Source organism: Canis lupus, chromosome 12, assembly GCF_048164855.1.
Source record: "Canis lupus baileyi chromosome 12, mCanLup2.hap1, whole genome shotgun sequence".
NCBI lineage: Eukaryota > Metazoa > Chordata > Mammalia > Carnivora > Canidae > Canis > Canis lupus.
Window position 1 is genome coordinate 29,724,088 of NC_132849.1, and position 12,390 is coordinate 29,736,477.

The window sequence follows — 12,390 nt, forward strand, 5'->3', positions numbered from 1 at the left end:
TAGGATACTTAGACTCGGGAGACCTTGGAATAGAAAGTGAAGAGGTTAATTCTTTCTTATAGAAAATGGGAAAGAAGGCTGCAGAGAGCTTTTTTTTCATCATTGGGTAACAAGAGCAGTGTTTTAAGAGAATGATGAATACTACGCTTTGCTTGTAGCAGGAACTCAAGACCTAGAGGCTTGAGAGTTAAAAACTGTGACCATGGTTAAGTCACTTCATCTTACTACAAATTGACTTACCTCATTACCTAGTATTTGAAAAATGTATCAGTTCTCTTCTGAAAGCTGTTATTCCATTTTCTTATTTGTAGGTGAAGTTTAGCATAAATCTTAGCGTTTTTTCCTACTATATTAATAAAATGCTACTACTTACTCCAATGCAGAAAATGCAAGTTCTTCTGGGGCTTGGGGAGTCAATAAGATCATCTCCTCTTTGTCATCTGCTTTTCCTGTGTTTGAAGATGGAAACAAAGAAAATTATGGGTAAAGAAACATTTGATTATAGTTTTCTCCTGTGTTCACCTGAAGAAACAACTAGCCAGTTTTTCCTCCAGTGTTAGAAGAAAGAGAGATGGTGGATTGGGGGAGATATCTCTTGTCACAGTGACATGAAATGCTTCAGAGCTTCCTCTGAGACTTGAGGTAGTGAGAAAATGTGGCCTGCTGATCAAATGGTCTGTGTCTCAGTGCCAGCTCTGCTGCTGGTGAGCCTTTTAATCCTGTGATGGGAAGATTGTTGCTGTAGCATTGTTACACAGGAGTTACAAGAAAGCAGACCTTCCATAGCAAAAGCATGTGTTGACAGGAAAACAATATGGTTATAAAAATTATCAGAGAATTGAGGGGTTCTATAGATTTGAAATTGTATTAGGTGTGAATGAGTTTACCAGTACAAGTATCCATACATGCTCTGTTTATTATATTTGTAGGATTGTTACAGAAAAGGAAGTGTCTTATATTGAGTCATGTTGCAGAGAGATGTTTCAAGCTGAAAGACATTACATTAGGGTGCCATATGTGGGAGTAGAGGGGGTAACTCCAGCAATTTTCAGTTTACAGTTTAAACCATGGAAAGAAAGGTGGCAGTATGAATTAAGAGTATCATGATGTAGAAGAGATTCATCCTGAAGTAGAAAGGAAATAGTCTGACCAGCTCTCAGGGAAATTCCATGGCTAGACCTAGTCCTAGAGATAAGAAATAAAATATATGGCATCCATGACATTCTGTTGGCCGTGGCCCTACCTCTTTTTTTGTTCTTAAAATTTATAACTCCGTGTAGTAGAGATTTTATATTTTTCTACCCTCTCTTAAGTTACTGTAAATCTATTTTTATGTACATAGTCAAGTTAATTCCATTTGTACTCAGTGTTCTTACAACTACTGTGTCAAAGTAAGGAATGTGTATGTAAGTATTAACTAATTAAATAGGATAAGTGGATAATATTTCTAACAGTCTCAAGTGGTAGTATTTCCTTTAGTATATTACAATTTATAATTTTACAAATCTTTCCTTAGATTACCACAGCCTAAAAATAAACCCGCAGGAGCCAGGACCTTTGGAGAACGCTCTGTAAGCAGATTTCTTTCAAAACCCAATGTAAGTACCTCACTGCTCAATCCATGAAATGGATCTTACAGTTCTTTCCTCTTCATTTTACCAAGTGGTATGGCAATCAAATGAGATATAGTGTATGTAAAACAATGCTGGAAAATACAAAGATATATGAAGAGTGGGTTTTGGGGAACATTATGCTAATTATTTGAGTATCGATTTTGTATCACACACTATGATAGATAAAGAAACTAAATAATGATAGGATCCTGACCCTCAAAGCCTTCCCTTGTGGCAGGAGGAACAAGTAGGGGATATATTTTTTTCCGAGACCCAAGAAGTAAGGCCTACAATGGAATATGAGAAAAACCAACAAGTCTGAATTAAACTGAACTAGTTCATCATCAGCATAACTCAGCAGACAAGTGTCAGCAGTGGACTGGCCCAAAGCATTCTTCTGTCACAGCAGCAATTGTATCCAACCCGTATGCAGCTTCCACTCTAGCCCTGAGTGTAACCACGTGATGTGCTTTCTCCATTCACTCCTACCCAGCCCTCTGGCTGTGATATGTTAGAGAGCAGTACTGGAAAGCTGTACTAAATCCTGGCTCATAGTTTGAATTCCCCAGTGGATTCTTTTGAATGAATTGTCACTCACTTCACTAATACTTCTGATGAACTTCTTGACCTTCTTAAAAACTTCAAATAATGGACTGAATATATAAAAACTATGTACTATATAAGCCATGGGTGACACCTTATTAGCAAGTGAATGGTTTTGCCAAGTACAATTTTGACTCAGCAGTTTCTGTCTTTGTGTACTGATTCTAAAATGTGACCATTGCATTTTTGGAGAAATAGCTAATTCTGGGGCTGAAGAAGGAAAATACAAGATGAGCCTAGAGCATCTTGTGGTGCCAGAAAGTAAGAAAGTGCTTTAGAAAAAAAGATGGCCTAATAAAAGAACTCAGGAGGCAAGCTGAATAAGCCCATGGCCAAACCTGGCACAATGCAAATAAGAAAATAAGTAGAATAAGGTAGTATTGGATTATAACCTTAGAAACAAAATAAATATCTGTATTGATATAAACAAATGGGAGAGGACAAAATAAACCTTCCTTACAGAAGAATTGTAGGTAATAAATGTAGAAGGAATGAATGATAATAGAAAATCACCACTGGAACACCATAGTAATCCTTGTTCCAGGCAAGATCCACAGGGAATGCTAAAATTCTAAAATTAACGAGTGAAACTTTAAGAAGAAGCATGATATTTGAACTATCTCACCCAAATTATTAATGTGGTGATTTTAACATATGTCCACAAATACTTTAATATCCCTCCTTGCAGGAGGTGAATCTTAATTTACCTCCCTTTGAGTATAGTCTAGACCATGTAGGCTTCTGACAAATAAGGGTCAAGAAAGAGAAAAATAGTTCCTCATAGAGGAGAAACCTAACACATACTACCTTTACCAGGTGATTGGTTAACCTTATCAGTAGTAAGTTGTGTTGATATCATGTACCCCTAATGTGATGTAATAAGAAAGGGCACTTTACCCCTGATATTCTGCCCTGAAATCTATATCCCACTCTAAACATGAGAAAAGGCCAAATTTAAACCCAGATGGGAGAGACATTTTACATAGCTCCTGACCAGTATTCAGAAATGTAAGAAACACTGGGACAGACCAATAAACTGGCACAAGTTTGAGGAGACCCAAAAAGACATGATAACTAAATCAACGTGGCGTCCTGGACTGGAGCCAGAAACAGAGAAGGGACATAAGTGGGAAAAGGATGAAATCCAGACAGCATCTAGACTTAGTAGGATTGTTTAGTTTTTACAAATGCGCCAGGATTCTGTAAGATGCTAACATCAGAGGGAGTTTGACAAAGTGCACATGGAAACTCTGTATGATCTTCATAACTCCTCTGTAATTCTAGACTTTTCAAATTAAAAAAAAAAAAAGTAAAAATTGGAAAATAAAATGCAACCCTTGAATACAGTATGACTGCACTGGAGTGTGTTAAAGATGAAGTGTCCTGCTTCTGGGGAAAACAGAACTCTGATGTCCTTGACTTTGTGTTAGCCAGGGGTGACATCTATTTCCTCTGTAATTCCTCATTTTTTTAAATCTTAAACAGTATCAATGAGTTAAATTTTGTTGCCAAGACAGGGAGATTGTTTCTTTTTTTTTTCAGTTCATCTTTTGTTGTAGGAAGTACCTCACACTGAAGAGTTTTCCGATGACTCAACTGTCTGGGGTGTCCGCTGCAACAAAACCCTGGCACCCAGTCCGAAGAGCCCTGGACACTTCACAGCTGCCGCACAGCTTGCATCCACACCTTTCCACAGACCACCAACAGATTTAGTACCTGCTCTGGAGGATAAAGGTGTGTGTCACACCACTTGAGTGTCTTGTCTTCTGCCACCTTCAGTTCATTCAGGATTACATTTTCTTCTTAGAGATTCCAAATGGAAGTTTAAAGATCATCAAGAGGAAATTTAAAATCCATTTACTTATCATTGCCTGTATGAGTTTTTCTTTTGGCATACTGTTTTCCGAAAGTCTATGCATTTTAGAAACTTAGTAACTTAGATTATAGATAGAACGGTAGAAAAACCTATAGAAGCATTTAAAGACAGATATACAAAGTCCAACCCATTTATATAGGATATAGGTTTATGCTATGTTTACTGCAAACAACATGGCTGGGACAGACAGGTTATTTGAATGCTAAAAATAATGAACATTTCTATTTTAAGAGTAGCAAATAGCAAATTTTAGTCCTTGGTATATGTCTACAAATTTTATTACTTTAGAGTTGTAGCCAAGTACTACATTCAGGAATTTCCTATTTTCTTCTTCTTATTTTTTTTAATGACAAACTTTAAGAGAGTAATGATAAAATGCAGATAGTTCTTATTTCCCCTAAACATAACACTCCTACATCAAAGTCTTTATCTGAATTGAACCTTAATACATTGAGCACAGATAATTAATTATTACCTATTAAGTACCAACCTACAAAATATATTGGCAATAAGGTCTGGGACCATTTTACCATTTTGATGAGTTTTTTCCTAGACAAACTCCATCATTACTGACACTTTTATTAAAAAGAGTAATTGTTCCTCCAAGCAATATAATGAAAGGACTGTCAAAGAATTTCACTCCCCTACATGGAATCACATTTTAATAAGTCGAACTTGTAGACCTAAAAATTTTTAACTAAGGAGTAAAAAGTTTTTCTTAGAGTACTAAACCAGTATGTTACCTTTCTTTTCTGGATTTTAAAGGAGAGTTCAGTTGATACTTGGACAATTGCTAAATGCCATCATAAGCTTGCTATTTTAACAAAAAAATCTTGGGAAAACTAGTTTAATCAGTTGAGTCAGAGAGTCAATATTGGCTGTTCTTGGAGTATTTGCACTTTGGTTGGATAAATAGAAGCTAATGTTCTAGTGCTAAAAAATATTAGCACCTGTTTGGTGACACAATATCTGATAAAATTCAGTTCAGTCTAATACTAGGCTATTTATAGTATTATGTGTATATATATAGAGAGAGTATATATACTCCATAGTACCACCTATGTAGTTTATCTTTCCGTAGATAAACTTTTTTTGTTTTTAGTTAAAAGGAATGATGTTAAGAATTGCCAGGTATCTTCCTCATGTAAACACTCTAAATCAGTTTAATCAACTAAATGCTAACCGACTAAATACTAAATATAAATAAAGCAGTTAGATAGGCAGTAAGACACTCAATAAATCTCTGCTCTCCAGAAGCATTCCAGTGTTTGACTCTCCATGTCCTTGTCATCAGGTTCTCCTAAAGCATGGTGTGCCCTCCACCCATACCAGTAACCTCCACAGGCTGGTCATCCTGCCCACAGCAGACCTGCCATCCTTTGGACCCTTTTCTCTTGAAGGATTGGATGTATAAAGTTGAAGTGCTCACAAATATTAATAGTAAAAAAAATTTTTAGTGTTTTTTTTCCCCCACTTTAAAAATATTAAGGAAAATTTTACCATGGAACACTATTTTGAAATTATAATGAAAGTCATTGTAAAAAGGAATTCTGGACTTTATAACCATATAAAATCATATGCATGCATAATGTCTCTAATTTTCTACATATTTCAGAAAATGTGGCAGCAAGAGAGTGTACCCATGTGACTTTGGATTCTCGTGAAGAAAACGTAGAACCCTCAAAAGAGAGAAAGTTCAGGTATTGTGAGATGTGCTTGGTTCTGTCATTCCACTGTCACTCTGGCTTTGCTTTTAGTATGTAGTGGAATACGTAATTCCAACACTTTGAGGCACATGAGATTTTATTGACTTGTAGGTAGAAGCCAGAAGGTAGGTACTCTCTAGAGATATACATACAGTGATAAACCTCAACAGTGGATATATCAGGGCAGTGAGAGAAGCAGCAGAGTCTCTGTGAGAGTGGTTCCCATGACTGACTTGTACTCATTTCAAATGTGCGTCACTGTAATTTCAACCTGTATCTCTTAGGTTCAGAGGCCTTGCTGTCACCACTATACTGTCTTGTTATTAAACTGCCTCTTGTTATTAAACACCTTTTCATAAACTAAGACTCCAGTAAATAAATTGGATAAAAGACTTGAGCAGAATTTACAAAAGAAAAAAATATGAATAAGCATGTAGAAAATAGTTAAGTCCCTAATTAATAAAATCAATGCAGATTAACAGATCTTGCCTTTAACACAGTCTGTTACTGCCCAACAGGAAACTTCTACATACAACTAATCTTCTGATTTATAAGAGTGCCATAAGCCACACTTGGCATAAGATTAATATAGAAATACATAGGACAAAAATCAGTTGCCAGGGGAATTACTGTCTAACACAATATTGTCTTTGGCCTGCATGAAACAAGTCAAAAGGAAACACTTAGGACCAAGGTACAGAAGTTTCCCTAGCTTAGAAGCCTTATTTCCATGGGTATCAGTGGCTCTTGTAACCCTCCATAGATTTAGATCCAGAGTTCCCACAAAGGATAGGCCCATTACAAGAGTCCTCATATCTGGGGCCTGAAGCTGTGAATTCCCCAGCATGTATTTCTAATTTTTTTAGTCTAGAATTCTGTTACCAGTGATGGTTATTTTTTACCATCAACATTGGAGACGGTGATACTCTTACCTTTTCAAGTTTTCAGGGGAGAAGAGCTAGAAAGTTAACCAAAACTCAAATCCTCAAGAAGGGAAAAGGGTTTTATTGATACCTTATGCACCCATAATAATTTGGTACTCCAGTAGCTAGTAACAACTTATATGAGTTCGAAAGCAGTTTTTTCTGTGTGCATGGATACCCCTAATATCTGTTTTGCTGTAATACAAGATATTGGAAATATTCCCATTTGACTACCACATTTTCTCCCAATAATAGATTTTGGTGGCTATGCTTATGGGATAGATTAAAAATTGCCATGATCTGAAGAGGAGGATTTATTTGTGTCCTCTTCCTATATGAAATGGCTGAACAGAAAATTAGTTGATTAAAATATTGGAAATATTTTTAATATCTAAGAATCAGGGAATTGTTCTATTCCAGCATACATCCACTGAATTAAATGGTATGTAGTGATTAAAATCCACGATAAAGACTATGGAAAAACCTGACAGATACCACCTTTACCAAATGATCAAGGTTAATTTCACAAGCAATGGCTCATAATAGTCTTTGCATTAAGAAGGGTATTTTTACCTTTGGAACATTCTTCACAGTCTAATCATGAGGAAAACATCTAAGGAACCCAAATTGAGGGACACTCTACAAAATGCCTGGCCAGTACTCCTCAAAACTGACAATGTCTTGGGAAAGTAAGAAACACTAAGAAACCATCACAGATGAGAAGGGGGTAAGGAGACAACTGGATACAACATCGTACCCATGATTTGATCTGGGAGCAAATAAATGGCTCTGTGGGAAAAATGGTGAAATCCAAAGGAGGTTTGGAGGTTAGTTAAGAGTTGTATAACAAATATTGGTTTATTGGTTTTGACAGAGGAGCCACAGTAGTGTGAGACAACATTTGAGGAAATTGGGTGGAGAGTATATGGGAATTTTCTATGATCTTTGAAACATGTCTTTAAGTCTGAAATTATTCCAAAACTAGTTTCTTTTTTTAAAAAATTCCTTGTAGGAAAAATGCCACCAAGAAGTAAGAATGCAACATAAAGTTGCATGTATATATTTATTTTTATAAGGATGCACACTTAGACATGTGTTTGTGTTCATGTGGGTGTAAAAATGGAGGAGAGTTTATGTGAATGGAGATACGCACAGTTGAGTCTTACTATTTGCACTTCTTTTGTATAAAATCACTGCAAACTCTGAATTACCCAACACTAAACCATCATTCCTTGTTAGGTTTCTGTGAGCCTCTGTTCACAATATTTTGTTTAAAGACACCTTATTTAATAAATATTGTAGATTCATTAACATTGAACTCCAGGCCAACAGCACTATAATTCATACCTGAATGCGGCTTATCTAACACAGATTTTCCCCATGAGACACATCATGGCCTTTTTGCACTTAGGAACGTTAGACAACACTTTAGCACTGCGCTTCGGGGAACAGCAAAATCACAAAAACAGAAAAACATGTTATTAAATGTACTGCGAAAGGATACTCGACAGTGTGAGAGCTGACCAAGAATGCAGAACATGGCCTTATTCTACTTTCCCTGGGAATGTGTATGTTGGGTGACCAAAACTTTTCACCATCAGGCATGTCTGCAAAAGCACATGAGTATTGATTCAGAGAGTACAAATGAGTCTTAGCATGTAGGAGAATTCACAAATATGGGATCCATGAATAATACAGATCAACTCTATGTGAAAGAAATTGGTACTAGATTGTTGGATTATGACATTTTCTGTTTCAGTGCTGTAGAGAGAGCCATTTTGGAATAAAGTTTGATATTCAGTCTTGATTCCCCAAGTTGATGACATCTTGGGGAAATAACCCCACCCCTTCCCATGTTTCCCTCTAGAGAATATCCATTCCCTCACCTATTTATTGAATATGTTTCCATGTCTTTGATTTTATTTCTATTCATATTGTATAAGCTGTGTATTTGCATGTATTTGTCTGAAGAAAATGCTTTAATTGGTTCTTTGTAAAGAAGTTTTGAAATGTCCTCTGTAGAACGAAAAGGAAACTATTTTGTGAAATATTGTGATCAAATCTAATAGTCTTGTAATCATTTGTTTTGTTTCCTCTTGTCTGTTCCTTTAACACATCCAGTCCAATTCAAGAGAAAAGCCTAGAGCCAGCATTCCCTACAGCTGTATCTTCGGCATCCCTGCTCCATGTGAGCCAGCCTGCTGCAGGTGGCATGCTGACGAGTGAGGTAGCACAGAGTCTTGAGGCTTGTAAACTCACAGACCCTAACCTCGCCATTGCAGAAGATCCACCAGATGCCAGCGCTGGGCACCAAGCAGAACGGATGCAGACTAGTTCACTTGAGAATGTCTATGCTCCAAGTATGAACAGATGTTCAATCTTTATTGTGTCCCTGAATAAGAACTATAGGCTGGTGAAAACTGTTCCATAAAAGAAGCTTAAAGGACAGGGACTTGAATATCATGGAGTAGAATGCAACTTCAGACAAAACTTGCAAACTGGATCACAGTGCAGTACAACAGAGGCACTCTTGGAGGGCAGATTAATTTGTTTTAATTTTAGAATGTATCAAAGTCACTCCTGTTGGAGGAGGGAGTTAGAATTGGAGAGCCTACTATGCCAGGCATTTCGTTTAAGTAAAGAGGCTCGGGGCTTAACTGCTCTACACTGGTTACCCAGAAACAGTCTTGGATAGTCTTGCATAGTGGTTAAGAATACAGACTCTGGGAGTACCTGGATGGCTCAGTGGTTGAGCATTTGCCTTTGGCTCAAGTCATGATCTTGAGGTCCTGGGAGCAAGTCCCGCATCAAGTTCCTTGCAGAGAGCCTACTTCTCCCTGTGCCTGTGTCTTTGCCTCTCTCTCTGTGCCTCTCATGAAAAATAAAATCTTTAAGAAAAAAAGAAAAGAATACAGACTCTGAAGACTGACTAGATTCTTTTTTTTTTTTTTTTTTTTGACTGACTAGATTCTAATCCTAGCTCCCACTCTTAGGCAGTCATGTGATCTTGGCCAAGATCATTTATTTCAATTTTCTGTGGATCTCTTTCCTTTCTATGAAGTGGAAGACTCCTATTTCAGAGTCTTCTTATAAGGACCAAACATGAAGCACACAGGACAGGTTATATATATTTGTGTATATATATATGTATATGTATACACACACACACACACGTATATATATATAAGCTTAGCACTAAGTATGTGTGACTCATGCTGGATTAGTCTTTGATAACTACTACTGAAAGAATTTTTATAGCATGCTAAATTGAACAGAGACTTTATTCTTCCCTTTAGAAATGATTTTTTTTTGTGAACCTAAAGTCCATCTCATACATGCAAATTGCCCATAAAAAGTAATATTGGAAGTCATTATGTTTTGAAAAGCATTGCATTTTGTAGATACAAGTGGGAAAGCAAGTTACAGAATATATATCTGAGTGAAGTAACTAATATCCAGGTCTGCTTTTAAGATAATTATGTTAGAGGCATAATCTAGCAATTCCAGGCAAGTGGAACAGATGCCTTCGGTGTTCCTTTTTTTTTTTTTTTTTTTAAGATTTTATTTATTTGTTCATGAGAGACACGAGGAGAAGCAGGCTCCATGCAGGGAGCCCGACATGGAACTCGATCCCAGGATTCCAGAATCACTCCTTGGGCCGAAGGCAGACGCTCACCGCTGAGCTACCCAGGCACTCTGGTGTTCATTTCCTTAGTCACCACTGAATGTTTATATAAATTTCTTTATCTAAAATAACAAATAATGAACTGTGCAGGATGAACCATTTTGATTTTTTGCAATGGTTATTACTTGAATCAATGCTCTTTTAAAGATAAGGCTTTTGAAAGCTTATTTGATGAATGTCTCTACTTGTTTTGGCTATAGTTTCTTTGAGAAAATTCTTGGGTAATGAATTCATTTTCTTTTGTTCCCATTCCTTTTAAGACTTTACTGTTGAGAATCCATGGGATGATGAGTTGATTCTCAAACTTTTATCTGGGCTTTCTAAACCAGTGAGATCCTATCCAAATACTTATGAATGGCAGTGTAAACTTCCAGCCATCAAGCCCAAGACTGAGTTTCAACTGGGTAAGGACAATATGGGTAATAAAACTCTTGCTTCTATATGGGAAGTTGATGGTAACTCTTAAGTGTGTGATTCTCCTTCTGGTACTATCCCTAGTACCACCTAGTACCTATGACCCACTCTGACCTCTAGAAAAGAGTTATAAATTATCTGTAACACTAAGATGAGAACACTTTGTTAAGCAATGATGGTAAGATTTTAATTGCTATTGGTAATATCTATCAAAATAAAAATGTATATACTTTTAGACATCTACTTTTAAGAATTTCCTGCAGATAGGCTTGCATACGTTCAAAATGACATATGTGCGTGTCAAAACATTGGAAACAACATAGGTGTCTATGAAGACTCTTAAATTATAGAACACCTCTACAGTAAAATATAGTTTGCTTTGTACTGATAGGGAATGATGTCCAAAACGTGCTGTTAAGGGCAGACTAGTATTATATTGCTACCTTTTATTTCTTAAAAAGGGGGAAGATAACATATATTCGATGCTATTTCTGGAGAGCCCATGAAGCATACTCAAAACTAATAAAAATGCTTGGCAGGGTGGATGTGGAGCAAGACTTCACACAAGATACTTTACATACGTGTGTGTACACATAAACACATATGCACACACACACACAGAGCTTCCCTATTGACATCTTGTATTAGTGTGGTACATATGTTAAAGTTTATGAACCAATATTAATACATTATTAACTCAAGTCCATAATTCAGGTTCATTCTTTGTATTTTATGTTCTATGGGGTTTGACAAATGTATTCATCTCTCCCCTCCACTAAAACTCTGACAAGCATTAATCTTTTTACTACTGTCTCAGTTTTGCCTTTTCCAGAATGTCATAGAGTTGGAATCATACAGTATGCAAGCATTTCAGATGGGCTTCTTTCACTCAGCAATATGCATTTAGGATTCCTCTGTCTTTTCATGACTTGAAAGCTCTATCTTTACGTTCTCTGAGTAATATTCCATTGTCCAAATGTACCACAGTGTATTTATCTGTTCATCTATTGAAGGACATTTTAGTTGCATAGCTGTTGACAGTTATGAATAAAGCTGCTGTAAAACCCCTATGCACTTTTTGTATGGACATAAGTTTTCAGTTCATTTGGATAAATACCAAGGAGTTGTGATTTCTGGGACAAGTGAGAGTATGTTTATTTCTAAGAACCTGCCAAACTGCCTTCAAATTGAATATGTACCATTTTGTATTCCCCCTAGCAATCAATGAGAGCTCTGCTGCTCTATATCCTCACCATCACTTGGTGTTATCAGTAGTTTGGGTTTTGGCCACTCTAACAGATGTGCAATGGTATTTCATTATTGCTTTACATTTGCAGTTCTCTAGTTACATATGATGTTGTACATTTTTTTCATATGTTTATTTGCCATCTGTATGTCTTTTTTGGTGAGTCATGTATTCAGATCTTTTGCCCATATTTTAAAAATCAGGTTGTTCATTTTCTTAGTTTTGAGGTTTTTTCCCCCATTTTCCTGAGTTTTAAGAGTTTGTTGTATCTTTAAGAGTTTGAATATCTTTTTATCACTTCTGTGTTTCACTAAGATATTCACT

General features: G+C 36.4%; 1 protein-coding gene and 1 non-coding gene across 2 annotated transcripts in view; both read left to right on the forward strand.

Annotated features, from left to right (window-relative positions):
- Nucleotides 1-12,390, forward strand: part of BUB1 (BUB1 mitotic checkpoint serine/threonine kinase) — a 43,002-nt gene that overhangs the window by 22,736 nt on the left and 7,876 nt on the right. The window contains exons 14-19 of the mRNA XM_072770273.1: nt 384-483; nt 1,517-1,598; nt 3,776-3,950; nt 5,708-5,792; nt 8,843-9,081; nt 10,667-10,810. Coding sequence (XP_072626374.1) covers nt 384-483; nt 1,517-1,598; nt 3,776-3,950; nt 5,708-5,792; nt 8,843-9,081; nt 10,667-10,810 — 825 coding nt within the window. The remainder of the gene's footprint in view (nt 1-383; nt 484-1,516; nt 1,599-3,775; nt 3,951-5,707; nt 5,793-8,842; nt 9,082-10,666; nt 10,811-12,390) is intronic.
- On the forward strand, nt 6,940-7,079 carry LOC140601993 (small nucleolar RNA SNORA29). The gene has a single exon (XR_012005047.1). It is a non-coding gene; the product is annotated as a small nucleolar RNA SNORA29 (small nucleolar RNA).